This window comes from Zeus faber (assembly GCF_960531495.2).
Source record: "Zeus faber genome assembly, chromosome: 8".
Classification (NCBI taxonomy): domain Eukaryota; kingdom Metazoa; phylum Chordata; class Actinopteri; order Zeiformes; family Zeidae; genus Zeus; species Zeus faber.
Genome location: NC_137195.1, coordinates 25,095,033 through 25,115,856, shown reverse-complemented (window position 1 = coordinate 25,115,856; position 20,824 = coordinate 25,095,033). Strand labels below are relative to the sequence as shown.

Genomic DNA, 20,824 nt, shown 5'->3' with positions numbered 1-20,824 from the left:
CGCGCCTGTGTAGTGACAACCCAGAAACGGACAACTCAGTGTGTGTGTGAATGCGGGCCTGTCACCGTGGTGATGATGAAAGATTGTTGTTACAATGGGGTCCATCTGTTCGTGCCGCCGGAGACGGATGCTGCCTCTACCGGGAAGTGACACGACATGGACGTGCATACAAACACACACACACACACACACACACACACACACACACACACACACACACAGACACACACACACACACACACACACACACACACACACACACACACACACACACACACTCTACAGTACAAAGGCATACAGGGACATACAGACACAGACGTGCGCACACACACACACTTGTGCGCACACACACACATGAAACTTGAACTCAAGCACGTTCATCTTCAAATAGGACACTTTGGACTGTCGTTACGATAATACCGTTATTATCACCACAATAAATATTATTATTATTATTTTTTTTAATGTGTTTGGACCTTGACTTGCACTTGTCAGTTTTCTGCTGCTGTTAAGAGTGCAACAGATCACAAAGCTCTTGGTTCGGATCGTATCACGGTTTTGAGTCACAGATCGGCTCATTTTTTCGGATCAGCAAAAAACGAAAAAAACAACAAGAATATAACTTTGTTTTCTATTTATTCTAAAAAAAGAAAATATTCAATAATCAATTGTTAATATAAAGTGCAATATGAGGATGATACCTTCTTCCTTTAAACATGATAGTGAATGAACAAACATGAAACGATCGGCCCCACTAACTGAATTAAATTCCAATAAGAAACCACTGTCATGTTAATTTCCTTACATTTATAACAAACCAAATTTGATGAAAATCGGTTAAAAATCAAGCGAGTTACTGTCGATTCTGGAGGGAAGTTTGCATCTCTCAATACACATCGGATTTGTTACTAGTGGATCTGACCGCTCCAATATGGCGGACGAGCAGACGCATAGTGGCGACATACAGCAGCAGTCAATGAGGTACCCTTATGACAGTTTGTTTCTGGAATCCCCCACTCGTTGTCCCATGGGCAGGAAAATAACCAGCAGAGACGTTTGTGAGCAAGGTGGATCTATGTGTGTATATGAACCCAGGGGAATCAATACCTACCTGTACTGCCGCCTAAAGCCTGAAACTGTGTTAAAGCTATCGGCGGCACGCATTTGTGTGTTATAGGGGGGCAAGGTAACCGTGATCTTGCCTTAGGCTATAAAAGCCACTGGCTGTATAGTCTGTACCCTTGAGTCTTCCTGTAATGACGGACAGATGTTAGCGCTGACAATACCCTACCCACTGCTGCATATATGTGTTAGTGCACAAACCCCTTAGGATTGCAGTCAGAATGGCAATGCCCTGTGGTGCGTACTGTATGTCCTTTGTGTGTGTGTGTGCGCGTGTTTGTTAAACCCATCTACTGCAGAGGACAGCAGTGGGTGTGTAGTGTCCATGTGCTAACTGGTATGAGGCCCAGCGTAGAGCATGTCGGCCCAGACACTCACAAGGCCTCCCTGTAGTTAATAGAGAATGGCTGCCTCCATCTGTACAGCCTGGCAGCTTTCATTTAAATACAAGCTGATGAGGATGGATCGACATATGAGACAAAAAAGGTAACTGTGATCCCCTATATATGTAAACACATACATATGTAAATATACATATGTAAACACGCACGCACACACACACACACACACACACACACACACACACACACACACACACACACACACACACACACACACACACACACACACACACACACACACACACACACACACACACACACCTGTATATGTAAAGGATAATGTGCTGCTGGCCGGTTATTATTGCAAAACAACCCTAGACTGGGTGATCAGGGTTGATCACTTGTTTTGCTCTGAAGCTGGTTTTTTTGCAATAATGACCGGCTGTCCGCACATTATCCTACTAACTAAAAGGCTACTTACTAAATAGAAGAACAAATTGAGGTGGAATATTGATTTTAAATTACTTTCTAACTAGTATGCAGAGCTTTGTAACTCGGCATATACAGTTCCACTAGTTACGTGAACACAGACCGAGAAGTGGTCGCCCGTGACAACAGTCATTGTTAACAGACAGTGGTCCTTATTCAGAAAAAACTCACCACCGATTGCCGCTATAGACCAATCACAGTCGACTTTTCCACAGAGCAGTGTGTTAACTATAAATACTGTAGCTGATGGTTGCTTGCACATTACTGGGTTGCTCGATATGAGAGCAGCGATTGCAGCTGAGAATTTAAGCCCAGTCTCAAAGCGTGTCCAGACACATCGCCGGGGGAGAGGTGTTCAGTCAGAGTGTAAACACAAACACGTGTTTGATTGGCGAGCATGTGCAAACTCGCGCGGCAGAATGAAATGAGCCCCAAAAAAAGGTAGAGCGGAAAATGGAGGTGGGGAAGGAGGAAACGAGTGTAAAAGAGCACATATCTATTATTGTCAGCACTCTTCCTTCTGAATGGAACCCCTCGGAGCGCTGGAAATGTTCTGTAACTCCACCTGAAGATACGAGCACAGAGGGAGGGTGATAAGCGAGCGCCGGGCGCAGCGTGCGAGGGAGATAAAAGCCCAACATTCCCGTTTAGGGATGAGCCTCGCACTGCGGCACCCACTGTTATTTAGTATTTTCGATTGTTCGAGAAAATGCGCTGGTATACCGGAGAACCTAGCAACTGGATTTTTATTCTATTTTATTCAGTTATTTTTGAAGGGGTTCACGTGATACAAATTTTTTGGGGGAAAAAGAATAGCGTTACTATAAGTGTGACACATAGTGCATCGCAGCTTGCTGTGTATGAGGCTGTGTAGCCGCAGACCGGTCAGAGTGCCCATGCTGACCCCTGTCCACCAAGGAAAGTGCCTACAATAGTCAGAACTAAACCATGGAGCAATGGAAGAAGGTGGCCTGGTCTAATGAATCACGTTTTCTTCTACATCACGTGGATGGCCGGAGTTAGTGTCCGATCCTATCCAGCATCTATGGGATGTGCTGGTACAACAAGCCCGATCCATGGGGGCCCCACCTCGCAACTTACAGGACTTAAAGGATCTGCTGCTTACGTCTTGGTGCCAGATACCACAGGACACCTTCAGAGGTCTTGTGGAGTCCATGCCTTGAGGGGTCAGAGCTGTTTTGGCAGCACGAGGGGAGCTACACAATATTTATGGTGATTAGTGGTGGTTTTAATGTTGTATATTTGCATATATATATATATATATATATATATATATATATGCATGTATAAAGTACAAAACTCCCTATTTACATACATATTAATCCATTTTATTATTATTTTTCTACTTGGCATTTTTCGCACTAAGGGTGTCCGGTGTACAACAACCGCCTAACCCACGGACATGGTTGTTGTCTTGTGGAACTGTGGCATTTCAGACATCTTGTGGTTGAACTTTGACCCACATCCATCTATATTTGGAGCAGGAATTTGTGAAACACCGTTGGAAATTTACCGAAAGTCGCAGAACGTCGGCATACAGTGATTCGTTTGTGGAGTGGGGCGCTTTGTGACATCATCATCCAATTGGTTATATACAGTGTGTGCCGGTTGCGTCTCTAGGGGGGTAATCACATCCGGCGAGGTGTAGACTTCAATTGTGGGTAGTGGTTGCTTTGTGCAGGATTTGCGCTGGTTCAAGGCCACAGACAGCAGGAGCCGATGCTGCATTCAGTGGAAACTTCGAAAATTGTAACTGGTTTTAGTAGTATTCCTGATGTAAAGACTAGTGACAGCACTAACTGAAAAATGTGTAATTGATGTGTTTTATGGCAAGTCGGAAAACTGTAATTTGTATCTAACACGACTAACCTAAGCTGGGCCCTGTGTATTGTTGCCTGCAGCTATATTTAACTATTGTTGTTATGCCAGCACCCTTAACTGCCGGAATGCAATTTCAATCCCTTACACAAGTCACCCTATCGCCTTGGAATGAAAAGGGTGCCAAACACATGTATTAAGTATTACCTGTAATTTATTTATTATTATTTTTTTTTTTAATGTAGAAGAAGAAGTATGTAGTATGTAGAAGGCAAACAGTATCAAAGGGAAAGTTTTATATGCGATCAATGGCCACCACCAGAGTGGCCACTGATCAGCGCAGGTACCGATGCCGTCCTGTAAGGTTAACCCAACCTTAAGCCCAATGCGAGCCTACCTGCGTGTAAAGCAGTATTACGTCCGCTGATGAATGCAAAAGTATTTAAGGGGAGCGGAGAGAGAGAGAGAGAGAGTGGGTGGGTGTCCAGGCGTAGATAAATGATGGTGAAGCCAGCTGATGGAGCTAATGGTGGCTGGCCAGCTGTTTCTCACTGACAGCCACCGCACCGGTGCTTCCTGGATAATGGAGTTTCTTAACCAATTACAACCTGGGGAAATTAAAAAACATCGCCCTGCTAGAACAGTTCATCTCTCACTCCCCCAACTCACTACTGTTTCTTCCTCCCCATCTCTCTATTCTTGCAGATGCTTTTTCCTCACGTTTCAACCCCCCGACCAGCCCCCCAGTCGGCACATGGCTCCAGCGCCTCCATTTATCAAGGCTAAGTTCCAGTCACCTGAGGATGATTATGGAGATCCCGGCTAATGGCGCTGACATCTTTTTACTCCCTGCGCGCTCCCTTCTCTTTCCTTCCGCCCCCGCCACTCTCACTGTTTCCAATACACCATCCATCCTCATTCTTTCTCTCTCTCTCTCACCTTTTCTCTCCATCCTTGTGTTCAGTGTATGGCTAACATTCATCACTAGGTTTGGGTTGTGTGAGGGGTTGGGGGTAATATGTTAAACCTGCGGAGGTACCACTAAAAACACCTGGACCAGCCAGGCAGCTGGACCCTTGCTACACTGCCGCATGGGGGTGCGTTTGCAAGCACACACTGCACACTAACACAGACACAATCAACATGAAAGACATACATAGAGATATACACTGCATAGAAGAAAGTATGTGGTACCAGGTGCATAAAATCAAGCATACATCCATGCCATCTCCCTAGACAAAATATTGCAGTAGAATGGGTCATACTCAAGAGATCAGTGACTTTCAACGTGGCAGTGTCATGAGATGCCATCTTTCCAACAAAACACTAATTGATGCCCTTATAGACCTGCCCCGGCCCACCCTAAATTCTGTTATTGTGAAGTGGAAACGTCTAGGAGCAACAACAGCGCGGCCATGTAGCACAAGCTCACAGAACGGGACCGCCAAGTGCTGACGTGTGTGGCACATAATAATCGTCCATCCTCTGTCGCGACACTCACTACCGAGTTCCAAACTGCTTCTGGAAGCACAAGAACTGTTCGTCGTGAGCTTAATAAACTGGGTTTCTATGGCCAAGCAGCTGCACACACATCACCATGCACAAGGCCAAGCCTCGGCTGGAGTGGTGTAAAGCACATATTGGTGTGGGTCTGGGTGTCCACATACTTTTGGCCATGTAGCTCAGGAATAGGAATCAATTGTGTGTATTTCTGTATGTCTTTTGCACTATATTTTTACGGCAACTCTGACTCCTGAACTGATACTCGCATTGGATTCCGGAATTCCTCTCCCGGGGATTAATAAATTGTTATCTTCCATCTATCTTATACGTTTTACATTTGATTTGGTCATTCTATTGTTCTATTGCGTCACAGTTTGTATAATGAGGGGCTGAACTGAACCTCGGAAAGGCGTTTGAAGTGCATCGTCTTTAAAAGGATGACTGGGGATGTGTGATTAAATTCAAGGAACCTGTAATAATATTCCCGGATTTATAAGCAATACTAAGTGACACAGAATCTTCTTAGAATCATGATACAGACCTGCCAACCCTGGGAAAATATTTAGAGTACCACAATAGTGTAACAGGGAGTCTCCAGGGCATTTGAGTTACTGCAACAAAATTACTCCATCAGTTATTCACACTGTAGCCGTCTCGTAACGAAGCGAAATCAACGTATGCAAGCTAATATGGCTAACTATATACAGGAAATCTTCACTTAACGACCAAGTTCCTTTCCTAGGACCAGGTCATTAAGTGAATTGGTCGATAAGTGAGAAGGCGGTAAGGGGGCGTGGGCATTGGAAACGCTAGTGTAGTGAATACTGACAGACTGCGGGAATGGGACTGAGAACGGTGATGAGATGAGAAGTATACAGTGTATATAGTGTCTATAGTGTATACAGTGTATACATTGTATATAGTATATACAGCATAGTGTATATAGTGTATACAGTATATATAGTCTATATAGTGTATATAGAATACTGTAGTGTATATAGTAAATATAGTATATATAGTGTACATAGTGTATACAGTTCACTTACCGAGATGCTGAATAGCGTTGAACAACGGCAGTCGATCGTTTCCATTAAAACGACAGTCCAGGTGAAGCTCATTCGTACTACTTTTACATACACACAGAGACATCATTTATGAGGGGGCGTATCCCAACGTATACCACCGAAGAGGTCACGCTGACGTCACTTCCGTACACAAGACGAGGATCCGGTTTCATTTGTCTGTGAAAACTTTCATCTCTGTGTTGTAATGGATTTTGAGAATTGATGTGATGCAGGTACTGGTAGCAACTGGTAGCAATGGACAAGATTCTCAAGTTTACCTGCAAATGCATCCAGGGCCGAAAATAAAATGAAACGAGGCCCCAAACAGGCTCTCAGGGTGTAGCTGGGGTAGGGTTGGGGTTAACCCACATAATAACTCCAACAACTTTAAAGATATTTGGCATACGCACATTTTTATATTAAATGACACACCGAGGCTGATATACAGAGACTTATATAATTGATGGACATTTTGTTGTGTTGTCCGCACTTTTAAACTCCTAAAAAATACCACTTTTATAAAACATGTATATTATTACTGTTAAATAAAAGCCTTTTTAAAAACAAAGATGTTGTGTGTTGATGACGCGGTTCAACATTCCCTCAAAACACAAGAACAATGGAGAGATTACCCCATTCAGCAGGGTGTCAAGTGGCCAGTCGCCATGTGCCTCTGTTGGTCCTCCAATCCATTTGCATTCTGGGAACTGGCTGAATGAAGTCAAGTGTTGGGAAAACTTTGAAGGTGATTATACTACAGAAACATAGTTTGCCGCACCCTTGTCATTTACAAGTCCTAGCTTTAAAAATATTTGCTTGATTTACACAATTGACACCTTGTTTTGAAGCTCTGATTCTTCCCTTCCAAATGATGCGAAAAAAAAAAATCAAAAGCCACCAAATGTACCTAAAGTCTGCGTGGGTCACATATAGTGTATACAGTGTATACAGTATATATAGTGTATATAGTGTATACAGTATATATAGTGTATATAGTGTATACAGTGTTCATAGTATATATAGTGCATACAGTGTATACAGTGTATATAGTATATACAGTATAGTGTATATAGTGTATATAGATTATATAGTATATATAGTGAATATAGTATATATATGTAGTGTATATAGTGTATATAGTGTACATAGTATCCTTTTCAACACTATCAACAAAAGTACGGTGTCTTCTACCTTCCCTCCTCTCTCTGTAGAAGCTGTTAATTCCTGTACAGACGAAAAGCAAAAAGCTCCAATCAACCTTTCCTCTCCCTCCATCCTCCTCTCTTCTCCATCTCTCTCCATCTCTCTCTCTCTCTCTCTCTCTCTCTCTCTCTCTCTCTCAAATTTTCCCTCGCTAGTTCCTTCACCCGCCCATTACCAATTCAGAGATGTTACATTTTTTCTCTCCCTCCATTTATCCATCCATCCGTCCCTCCTGTGGCTCCCGACACAGTTGTGCTCCAGACAAACCATCTGGCGCTTTATTAATGACTGACCCGTACACGGCCCGGACGCCGAGTACCGCCGGTGCTTTGTGTGTATGTTTGTGTCCGTGCGCGCATGCAGGACAGCGGTATGTGTGCGTGTGTTATGGAGGTGAACAGGTGCATGCCGGCGAGCCTCAACCACCAAGGCAGGTGTATTGGTTCGGGAGTCGCTTTAAGAACACTCTCCCTCTCAATCCATCTCCCTCCATCTGGGTCTTTTGTGCGGGCGGGCGGGCGGGCGGGCGGGCACGCACGCACGCACGCACGCACGCACGCACGCACGCACGCACGCACGCACGCACGCACGCACGCACGCACGCACGCACGCACGCACGCACACACACACACACACGATGTGGAAATAGCATGCTTTTGGAGTGAGGGCTGTGGTTACAATGTGATCAGATAGGGCAAAAAAAAAAAAAAAAAAAGAAAGAAAGTAAATGTGGAGTCAAACCTCATGGAATTATTGGTAATTGATAGGTAAAGACATCTCACAAAGATGTATCTTCATCCCTCTCCCTCTCTCTCTCTCTCACACGCAAATTATGAGGTTCTGTTCACCTTAAACTATCCCTATCAAGGCATATTAGAAAAATAAAGTGCTGCTTTGCCAGAGACAGACACCGTGATACACCTTGAGGCAGAGTTTCCCAACCCGTTTTTTTCCTGCCACGGCACACCTTTTTTTGGTTTTATTACAGGGATCCCACGGCACACTGCTATCCCTTTAACCACTACAAACCTCACAAACATGTGGAACTGCGCTTCTTATTCTGGCTTTCAGAGTGAAACACGAGCTTGTTCTGATGAACACAGATGCTGCGATCCTGGCTGGAACTGATGAATGAGTGCAGCCTTGCAATTTTGATCTTGCGACACAAGAGGTCAAACTACCCGGCAAGATAAAAAGAAGCCCGTTGACGGAGGAGGCAAAGAAGGCAGCATGATAGAAAGAGAGGTAAAACAAGAGTGAACCTCGGACGGGTATTCACTCAATGGAGAGGTCTCCGAGACTTGAGAGCATTCCTAACCCACTTCCGGTTGGCATTCTTTCTACTGGATCAGTCAGTAACACAACCTGCATACTTATTAATACTACTGCATGTTTTACTCTTAATCGTACCACGGAGATCGGTGTTTCTAGTACATATTGGGATTCTTACAGTTGTTCCTTGCTTTGGAGAATAGAACCTGCTGCGACAGCTTCGCAAACAGTGATACTACTTGGAAACGCTGGGGGTCACACCTTTAAACCATACATGCTTATGTTTTATTTATGATTTCATTTTTTTTAAAACCAAGTGCCATTCTGATGAAATAAACATCAGATGGAAGCTCCGTGTTTGGCTGGTAGATCTTTCTGTCGACTTCTTTAAACAGGAACTAGCTTCACCTTGGCCCCTCGCTCAGGACTCGCGTCATCTCGAGACGGCGCGCGACAACGGCTTCCGACTCGGGTGGGGAAAAAAACCATCAACACCTAAACCCATTCTGCCAAAACGCGAGGGTCCAGTCGAGGACGCCAGACGCCGACGCGTCGAGGCGCCGCCATTCAAAGGGGCCGTTGAGGGAGCGGAATCAAGGAGCCCCCGCCACGCCCGTCCAGGGCAACAAAAGCCAGATAAAACGAAAGGAGGAGAGAGAGCAGAGAGAGAGAGAGTGAGTACATATGGAGAGGTGGCCGTCAGGGGATGAAAACCCCTCCTGGACCCCCCCCCCATACCACCACCACCACCACCCGTTTCTCCTCAGAGAAGAAGAAGGGAACAAGGAGGGAGAAAGAGAATGGCATATGAAGGAGATCCACTTGAAAGAGAAGTGGGGAGACTTTGATGAGGGAGAAAGACACAGACAGATAGAGAGAGAGAGAGAGAGAGAGAGTGAGAGAGATGAAAAACAGCCATAAGGGAGAGTGGTGTGAGGATGAGAGAAGGTGGATGTATGGAACCTAACGCGGAGGGTCAAACTCTAGAGACGAGGTGCGGGGTGCAGGCGGCAGGGTGGAGGGGCGGAGGGTGAATGAAGTTTCACGAAAAAAAGTTGCAAACCAGGTGTCAATAGGAGAAACCTACATTGTTTATGGTCCTTCAGTGGCGCGGGCCCTGCGGCACGGTGGAGAAACGCCATATTGCGGTGGGAATGGACGAGGACTATGATGTCTCACAAGATGAGGTCTGAAATATTGTACCATCATTTGAAGGAGTCCCTCCTTCGGCAGACATATATAATAAAGAAACGATATGAGAATTTTGTGTTCTGGTGCAAAACAGAAGTTTGGTTCGACATCAAAAACAGAGAACTTAGATGTTCATAGACGCTGCAAAAGCTTGTTTATGTTCGTGTTCAACTTTTAAGCTCTTGTAACAGCTATGCATTAAAAACACATTAGTTAGGAAAAAGTGATTTCTTTTTAGTGAAATGCTAATAGTCTGCACTGGATCCATTTTGTTTAATGACAATTTTTTGCCAAAGATAGTTTTATCGTCCTGTCCATCCTCATCAACCACACTGACACGTGGCCGTTTGTCTCAAATACTTTGTAACTACGTTTAAACAAACTAACGGGAGGAAGAAGAAGAACGGAATCATTAACGCACGCGCTCACGTGCGCACACACACACACACACACACACACACACACACACACACACACACACACACACACACACACACACACACACACACACACACACACACACACACACACACACACACTTTAAGAGCTTTCAGGATTAGTAATATTAAAATTCACATTGAAATCATGACAGAATTGGAACAGGAGAGGTTTTTTTTCCCCTCTCGTATATATTTGGAGATGACACGAGGTCGGTCTGCGTTTCTCTGATAGAGAGGTGCGTCTGTTGCTCTTTAGTGTCGAACACAGCGACTGATAAACAAACACAAACACCATGACGTGTATGTGCGCGCACACACGCGCGCACGCGCGCACACGCACACACACACACACACACACACACACACACACACACACACACACACACACACACACACCCATAGGATACAAACAGGACACAGACTCCCACAAGGAAGCCCACAGCCATGTCTGCAAGGACGCACGCGGGTACGCGTACGACGCGGCAAATCCCAAATACCCATGAAACGGCGGCACACATGTAAGGGAAAGGCAGTGTTAGGTTTCAAGCTGTCATGCCATCGACAGAGCCTTTGGTAGGGGCGAGCGTGAATTTCAACACCAATTAAGTTCCGCGAGGCGGTCACAGAGCGACGCTGTACAAATATGCTTCCTTTCTCTCCGCTTGATTGACACTCTCCAACGACGCCTCTCGACTCAACGCAGCTCCATTCAAGGAGCTTCAGAGAGACGCAGGCTCGCAGCAGTGGAGCCTCAGCTGATTGTACTTAATACAGTTATATGATATTTGGGTGGTAATTATGGCTCTTGTTAGCAGTGTGTGTGGTGGGCATGAATGTCTTTAAAGGAATAGTTTGGATCTTTGGAAGTGTATCCTTACACACAGCCCTCATGTAGCAGAGGGTTTAACTCCCATCAGGCGCTCAATACAGGTCTTGAGGACACATCCACAATGTGTGTTCAGTTCAAAAACATGATGCCAAAGCAGTCTGACTTTGCATAAACATTTGGCTTTATTGATAAATTTGCAGTTTGCCGCTGCTAATTTTTATTGCCGTGCCATCGTGTTGCTACGGGTGTAACATGCCCAGGACCTGCTGCATTGCATGATGTCGTTTGCTTTCGCAGTTTCGAGCAGAAAATTGCTGCCTTTAGACGAGTACAACAACTAATGAAAAACACTTATATACAATTCTCTCATATTTGTATAAGAATACTGTGTTGAGATACATGTCAGGTGATCTTACCGAAACTAGCAGATAACCATTTTTGCCAAGTGGTGTCAAAATATTTATGGCCTTTTAAACACAGTAAAGTGTGTAAATGACTTATTAATTTTCCTGTGGCCAGCTGCCGTTCTTTCATCTTTACAGCATGGACTCTAATCTTTTAGATGTGTAGTAAAAACCCAGGAAAAATAGTTACACCAAATATTTTTTCAGATGCTTTACCTGAAATGTCGGGTGAGTTTTTGCATTGAACTCCTGATGGGAGGACGGAGCCACACGCTCAGTTTGGAGAAAAGGCTGAAACCTACACGAGTCCCAAGTAGAAAACAGGCCTCAACTCCCCGAACCGTCCCTTTAACCCTTTCTCTCCTCATCCCAAACCGGTGTCCGGCGGTGGTCTGTCACTCACCACGTGGGCTGGAACTTGCTCCATCTTGGCGGCGGGCGTGCCGGGCCGCGGGTAGAACTGGTTGATGAAGAGGCTGGGGAAGCGGTACCGCTTCACCAGCTCCACCGTCTCTTGGAAATCCGCCTCGGTCTCGCCCGGGAAACCGCAGATTATGTCCGTGGCGATGGTTATGCCCGGAACCCTGAGAGAGAGAGAGAGAGAGAGAGCAAGAAATAAGAGAAGAGAGGGAGGTTTAAAGGTCAGGGGTTCCAGTCCATTTATTTTGCTGAACAAGGTGTAACATTAGAGACTCATCGCTGGACACCAAAGTGGTTGAACGTCAGATCGTTGTTCAACTTTTCACCAATCATGCTGAAAGAAACAAACATAAATGTTATTTATCCCAGAGTTTAACGGAGAAGGCCAATTAGATATAATCGTGGCATCTGGCCATTTCATAACACACGTTTGGAAAATGGTCGTGAAGTGACTGTGTGTTTCTGACAGCTGATTTGAGTCACGAGCGACTGGCAGGAGTGACCTTTCCGAGCTGCTGCTTGCAAACTAGAAACAGGCCTTTCGGGGACTCTGGCTTAAAAAGATGTCCGCACGGGCAAAGGCTGCGGAATTAAATTATTGGTTGTGGGTCTTAGCTGATCCCTCATTGATCGCGGGTTTCTCGATCGATCAATTCGCCGCAGGAGGCGTGGCGTGGGCGTAGCGATGACACGTCCGAGGAACATCTGGGGAAAAGAAAACACGCCCTCGAGTTCGAGTGATCCGAGCTGAAAGTACATATTACGCAGCTAAATAAGTAAATTGATCATCAAATATAGAAATGACTAACTACATTTTGGTTTTTTTTGCTACTTCCTGATATCACCTGACCCTTTATCACCTAGCCATTGATCCATTTCGCCGGAGCCCTGAAGTCAATAGCAGCCCTGCTACAAAAAGACCCCCCCCCCCTACGCCGGGCTAAGCCTCTCCCTGCAGAGTCACTGAACCAATCACAACCTGATTAGCAGCCTCAGTCACCAATCGTTAGCCATTGATTATCGACCCTCTGGCTCATTGGATTAATCCCGGCCAATGGGTATAGACGAATCGATTAGCTCTGAGTGTTCTGTTGGTATTGACTGTGGAGGGACGCCCAGCAACTCCAAGGCTAAATCATCGCCAGTGAGTGGGAGAAACCGCAGGATAGCTCCAGGATGTTAACGTTTTTGGGGATGGGAAAAAAAACAAAAAAAACAACAAAAAAAACAATACACATTCCCTGCCCCAAGCCTAAAATACACCCCAAAGTTGTATTTGGTTGTTTGTTGTACTTTCATATTCCTTTCACCATATCAGAACCGGGCTTTATTTGACAAGTTTACTTTCAAACACACAAGGACTTCAACTCCGGGTGTCAGTCATTACAGATCTCCTGTATTTTAAACATGTTTCAACGAACAACAAATACATTTCATATGAACTGTAGCACCCCAGACAGACCTCTGCCAATTTGCTTTGACCCCTGGATGGTGTGTACGTAGAAAAATACATCCGAAATGATTCACTAACGACATGCTCCCATTTATTTATTTTTTTACTTTATTAACGTTATTTCATATCTACTTTTGTCAAGCTGTTGATTGTTTGTTTATACGTTTCACTCGGTAATTGGCCCCCCTCTCTCCGAGAGCCAAGGGTGATTAGTTGCAAATTAAAACACAGTAGCTTTGATTTTGGAGAAGCAGCAAAGGCAGGCAAAGCAGGTTGGGAATTCAAAACCCAACATGCAGATTAACTCTGCGCTGCATTCAACGCCATGCTGCACAGATCCTTTCTGCTAAACGCAGGACGGGGGAAAGAGAAGTTCAGCCGTCAGACAGTTTGCCCTGAGAACATCTGGCCCCTGGTTAAATGAAATTGATGACCCCTGCTCTAAATGACCAACCAAGCTTGTTAGCTGCCAATAAATGAAAAATGGCGACGTCGGGAATATTAAGACAGAGACATCAGGCTGACCAATTAACAGCAAATTACTGGAAACAACCATCTTCCCAATTTGCAGTTTAGAGGAATGCTGTCATTTGCTAGAGTGGTCTTGTTTTTTTTGTTTTTTTTTCCCTGGATGTGGAAATGGCAGCAGCCACCGCGCTGGAAATCAGTTTCAATAGGAGCCAGCGGAGCTATTGATTAAGAAGTCTCCTCTTAAAGTTGTGGATGTGAGAGAAGGGGCGGGCCATTCACGTTTCACGTTGATAATCACTCTACGTGAAGGAGGTGGGATCCGTTTCTCAACCGGTCGACTGAAAAGAAAGCTGGAGTGCTTTCTTTCAGTGGGTCTGCCTCCTCAGCTGTTGCTTTCCATCACCGTTTATTGACATGTGGCGTCAAAACAAGGGCTGCCCCCTGAAAGTCGACGAGTCGAATCATCGGCCGGAAACGCGTCAGTCGACGGAGATTCTTCAAGTCGAGCAGTGTTTATTTCATTTTTTCAACATTTCAATGAGGAATTATAAACATTTATATTTGTGTGAATTGTCGTGCGCCCCGATGGCAGAAAGCCACACGGAGAGCCGTGCCCGTTCCTCCAAGTAAAACAACTGAAAACAGTGTGGGAACGGGGCACGGAAGAAAGGGCCACTAGTAGGGATGAGTGTCCTTTCGATTTTAACAGTACTATTACTCTTAAAGATACTTTTGATCGATCCGGTACTTTGACGGTACTCTGATCGGTTCCGTTTTTTCTTTGTAAGAGGAAAAAAAACAATAATAATAATAAAGAGCAGAATTAACACCGCTTTATTTTCTTCGCATTACACATGGAGAGGGGGCGATCGGGGCGCAATTCGCCGCCATTTCTCCATATCTACGGTGGTGGAGTGGGAGCGAGAAGAGGAGAGATGTCTCATCTGATAATAGCGAAAATGTTTCTCAGACAAATATCTTGATGTTATTGCAAATTAGAAACGGGTTATATAGCCTGAATAAATCTATTTTCTTAATTTCTCCAATCCTGTTAACAGTACCACATTGGAGCTTATCGATACTACGGTCGATCATTTAGCCCCGAAGCCTGTTCAATACCGGGTCTCGGTACCCAACCCTAGGCCCTACAAGCGGGCGATCGCGTCCCCTTTCCTCTGTGCCCCCCGCCGAATAGTCCAATATTCACACTGGAACAGCCAAATCTAATTTGACTGAGCAGGGTACAGACCAAACACCAGACATAAAATGGACACCATGACCGGGAACCAGACAGAAGAGCAGAGCCGGCCTTACAAAGAGATTAAAACCCAGGCAGAAAAAAAGGCACTTCCTTGGCAATCGACAATGTGATGCATCTTTAATCACATTAACTTTATGCATCTGCTCTCGGACGATAACCCCTGACCTATTGACGAGTTCAAATTGGTTGATGGTCATTAATATTAACCAATGGCCTGCAGGCACCGGCATCCTTGACCTCACTCATCTGCCTGCTGACTACCTCAGGAGAGTGTCGAGAATCGACATGAAATGAGCAAGTACTGTGTGCGCACACTCACTCGCACGCAAGCACGCAAGCACACACACACACACACACACACACACACACACACACACACACACACACACACACACACACACACACACACACACACACACACACACACACACACACACACACACACACGTGTTTCTCCCCTGTAAAAAAAAAACAACTTTTCCTGGGATTACAAAACATTTCTAACCCTTGGGGTCAATGCTACATGATTCAATTTTTTTTTTTGGTTTTGTTTTTGGGGAAATTAAGAAACAATTGCTCGACGCATCCCATGGTGTGGAATAGTGTGGAAACAGGGGAAATCATTATTTTACAATCTGTGCAAATTCACAATCATTATTTTGGGGTCAGAGGTGATTGTTGTGTGGGAGTCTGCCCACGTGAGGAAGTCATCGGCAGGCACCCCTTCTTTTCATTTCCGGGAGCTGATTTTAGGAATGCATACCCTTTTCATAAATACTAAACTCACATTGGCAGGTATTTCGCTCCGCGCTGCAACCACCATTGAGTCTATTTCGTTGGTTTTGGACGCTGTTCAAGCCAAGCAGCGTGGCCTATTTTCTGAGGGCGGCCGTTTCTGTGAACATCTGGCTACAGTGCCAAACGAAGACGTAGAAAGCCGATTTAGATTACCATCAATGGCGCGGTTTCACTTTCGCTCCAACTGTCCATTTTCTGCCTTGAATTGCTGCTTTTATAAATAGCAACACGGCATGTTGTTACATCACATAAAAAAAACAAAATTCTGTACGAGTCTCAAAAACACAGTAAAGGGAGATATGTTACCAGGTAAAACGGGTAAAGTGGCAGTTTAAACCCCTAAGCACTCTTTTGGGTTGTGACATGAAAGGGAATTCAGTCTAGTTCCTAGATGACAGAACCAAAGTAAAATATAGCTGCAGGCAGCAATACAGGGGGTCCACTTCAGTCATGTTAGGTACGTATTACAGGTTTCGGAGGTTCCTGAATCTGCGCTCTGTGATTATAGGTGGGGACGTTTGGAGCGGACCGAGGAACTCTCACCTACCGCGGGTTCTTTCTCTGATCACCCTTCTTTTGCGGGGATGGGAGGCTGCCCTCTGGCTCGGGTTGGGAGGAGTTTTGAGTTCCAGTGCAAATTGCCGTTTTAGGAAGAACCGCCGCGTTGGCTCCAGGGGCATCATCCCCGCTGCGTGCTGCCGAGCGGAGGAAGCTACGGCGCTCCTGCTGTATGATTGGCTGTTTGTGTCACATGGTTGTTTCTCTGCTCTGTACGATTGGCTCATGTTACATGTTTGAAGTGACGTATTTACGGAGGGTTATGAAGGTAGTCAAACTTACTTTAATTTAATGGTGACCTTTTTCCTTTGATTACATTTTCAATAAGTTACGTTTCCATGAAATACGAAAAGGTTGCGGTATTTCTGTGTGTAATTACCATATCAAGGCTTCTATTTTTCCGACGGCTCACTGGATCTTGAACGCATCACTTAGCTGCACAATTGAGTGGATTGGTCTCGACGTTGTCAGGAGTTATTGTCGACTACTTCTTTCGTATTTTTCAAGAATCTGGTAAAGTAATGGGGACCAAAGCGATGAAATATCAATCGAACAAATATACAGACATCTACTATGTAAGAAAGTACATAAATATACACATAACGGCATAGTTTGTATTGTCAAACCACCACAGAGTGAGAGTCTACGCCGCACACTGGCCATGGTGTCAATAGACACTCAATCGGAACCTGCACATTTATAGTAATAGTATGATGATGTCATAAAGCGTCATACTGTAAATCTCATCTCGTTCATTTTGTTTACGAACAGCGCCATGTCAGGCAAGCACAACCACCTGAATACTTAGGGTCCAATTTGGTCGGTTTTTCACTAATATCTGCTCTGTATGTGGATCGATTTGGATGAAACTTGGATGCCAGAACCACTCGATCCTTGTGACATAGCGGTTTAAATGACACCTTAACCGTGCTCGTAGCTTATATTTTGGCGTGAAATGCATTAGACCGCATCTGTGATATTGGTCAAATTTGGTGGGTTTTTCACAAATTCCTGCTCCGTATGTGGATCGATTTGGATGAAACTTCAACCACGGGGTGTTTCTGAGATAAATGGTTCAAATACGACGTAAATCGTGTTCGAGGGTTCTGCCGTTCTTCTGTTTCAAATAGTTTTGGGGATCTATGGATATTTAGGCCCAACTGGCTGGACTCTAAAGACTTTACTAGCTTTGATTGATGGAGATACAGAATATTTTTGTGGTGTGTGGATGGGATGGCTTGAGCAGCCACACCTGATGCTCATTGGTTAAAACCCCCATCCACACACACACTCAGGAGAGGAGCCCTGTCATGACATCTTCCATCTGCTCCTGGCTAATCCCACCTAGCCTCCTCTCTACAATAAACTGATGTCTACAACCCATCGTCGTCTGTGTCTCTGTGCCGGAGGGCCCTGGAAATGCCACCTGGGTGGCGTGTAGTAGGAGGAACTGCCACCATTTCAAAATAGAGGTAGAAGGCAGTTATAGAAAGCAAAACAGGTAGCAACACAGAAAAACAACAAAAAAAATGCAGAACAGATCATGTTTGTTCTGAAAACGTACACATTTAATTAATGTAGGTTATTAATGTAAATTGTCCTGAAATCCACCGCTTGGCCAAGTTGTGGGAGAGGGGCAAAATGATTCACCCAGGCCGAAAGAGAAAGAGCAGCAAAACTAAACTAAAATTAAAGTGGTGTCAAGTGGCTTTGGCGGATCTTCCAAAGGTGCAAGGTGCGAAAAAAAATGGCAGGCACGCACACACACTATTTTGACACCTCTCTCTGAGATCGTAAGTTGATGGAGGTGTGATGTGTGATACTAATGAACAGGATCTGTACTTACTGTATGCGCTCCAGAAAAAGAGAAGACAGAGAGGAGACAGGGTAGGGGAGGTGACACGCGGGAGAGAGAGAGAGAGAGAGAGAGAGAGAGAGAGAGAGAGAACACGAATGGGAGAAATGAGACCACGAGGAAGAAAAAGATGAAGTACCTCTTGGCAATGGTAATAGCGGGAGCATGCGTCAGAGAGGACAGGGGTGGGAGGCGAGTTGGAGAGGAGCTCATTTTTCTTTTCCAGTTACTGAAGACCGGGAAATAAATCAATGAATGGACAAACAAATGGCATGGCCATGCCATGTCTCTTGGTGGAAATCGCAGTCGGAAGATACCGCGTTTTGTTTTTTCATCTGGGGCGGCGACGGGACCACCGCAGCCTCCGTTAGCCCCCTGTTCTGCCGCTAGTCAGCGTTATCGCTGAGACAGGCTGTGGTCTGTGTTCAGGAGGGACCGAGCATCTTTTAATTAAAAGCCCAAGACAGGCGCACTGTCAGATGACCATCTGCCTTAACGCTGTGTGAATTAAATCATGAAAAAGATATTTATATATATATTTATATGAAAGGATGCCGTTGTCTCTTCCACAAAATCAATACAAACTCTTTGTTTGCAGATGCCCTCACAGGTGCATTGTGTGGTGCGTGTGCATACAGAAGTATGCAGTCAGGGGGGTGTTTGTGTTTTGTAATGTATGCATGTGTGTGTGCATTCGTGTCCGTGTGTGTATGGTGCTAGCACGTGCCGGCACAACAGATGCGCGCGAGCAGCCCGTCGCGATAAGATGAAGGTGAGACCAGCGGGAAGCTCGTCCCCTGAAGAACGAAGAGAAGAAAACAAAACGCACGTACACACACGTAAACACACGTACACACACACACACACACACACTGAGAAAAAGTAACAAGCAAAAAAAATATATATATATATATAAGCTCTGCGAGAAAGTGTAGAAAGGGAACGAGGGACAGCGATCGAGGGATGAGAGAGGAAGAGAGAATCTGGGAAGGTAAATATTTACCTATTCATCTGTCGGAAACGAGACTGCGATACCCATCTGTGCTGGGGCGCGCGTGTGTGTGTGTGTGTGTGTGTGTGTGTGTGTTTGAGAGAGCCCATGTTGAAGTGTGTGTGTTTTCTCTGAAATGATAATGTGCGCCACACTGGGGCCAGTGTAGCGTAGGTGTTGGATGGAGTCAAAGGGGGGAGAGAGAGAGAGAGAGAGAGAGAGAGAGAGAGAGAGAGCGGGCGAGAGAGAGCGTGAGAGAGAGAGCGAGACAGGGATGCTAGTGGGAGTATGTTGTGAACAGCTGAAGTTTGGAAAAGCTGTTTGTTTGGAGGAAAGTCACTTACAGGGTAATCCACGATGGCAGCACGTCCGTATGTTTATGTGACCGCTCTAGTGTTGACGGTGAGATCTCCGTTGATTCTGAAAAATACCGTTTGGTATTTTGGTACCGTGTGTTTCACCGCTCGGAATGGGAATGGCGAAGCACCGCTTGATTTCGATGGCCTCCATACTCTCGTTGTAAAGGAAAGTGCTTCTTACATGGCTCTGATACTGGTACTCAAAATTGTACTCCTATTGTTTTAGACCCCTGGTCCTGATTTGAAATTCATTTCTCCGCAGCACAGCTCCACCGGGTTTGAATTCCTGTCTATGTGAGAGGTCACGCACGCGCCTGTTGCTGAGCATCTCATGACTTAACCCTATTTTATTAACCTTTTTAGACCATAGGACTGGATGTTTTCATTCTGTTCTTATCGCCCCAGCAGACCGGGAGGTTAAGAATAACCAATCAGTGCAAACACAAATCTCGGTGAAATCTCTCGTTCTCGTTCTCTTACTGCTACTATCAGGAGGTGTTCAACTTAACCCTGGCACACATTTTAATTGTTTGAGTACCCTGGGATTTCAAAGGTAGATCGGGGATTGGTATTATTCATCTAAATGTCAGAAGTCGACACCCTAAATTGGATCTAGCAAAAATCTGGGCAAAAATCATCAGATACTGATATTATTTCTTTTTTTTTTTGTCTGAAGACAAAAATCACAGACAAAGACATCGCAATCAAGGGTCACAATGTTTTTCGTTGTGACAAGAAAAGGTGGTGGCGTTTTGCCATTTATATAAAAGGACAAATTCCGTGCTGCCACCGTACCATCAGTATCTCTCAGCAAGCAATTTCAAATCCTTGCCTTGAAATTGGAGGCTTAAAGGCCATTTTAGCACTGTTGTAGGTTGTTATAGACCAGCCTTCAACAAGCTGTGAGGCTTTATCTTCGTTGAGTAAACAGCTATTAACCTTCGATTTTAATGAGGTTCTC

The 20,824-nt window shown here is 45.0% G+C and overlaps 1 protein-coding gene across 2 annotated transcripts in view; it reads right to left on the bottom strand.

Moving 5' to 3' along the window:
• Positions 1-20,824, bottom strand: part of cdkal1 (CDK5 regulatory subunit associated protein 1-like 1) — a 300,473-nt gene that overhangs the window by 70,507 nt on the left and 209,142 nt on the right. For both annotated transcript variants that reach the window (XM_080004992.1, XM_080004993.1), the window contains exon 11: positions 12,101-12,281. In XM_080004992.1, coding sequence (XP_079861118.1) covers positions 12,101-12,281 — 181 coding nt within the window. The remainder of the gene's footprint in view (positions 1-12,100; positions 12,282-20,824) is intronic.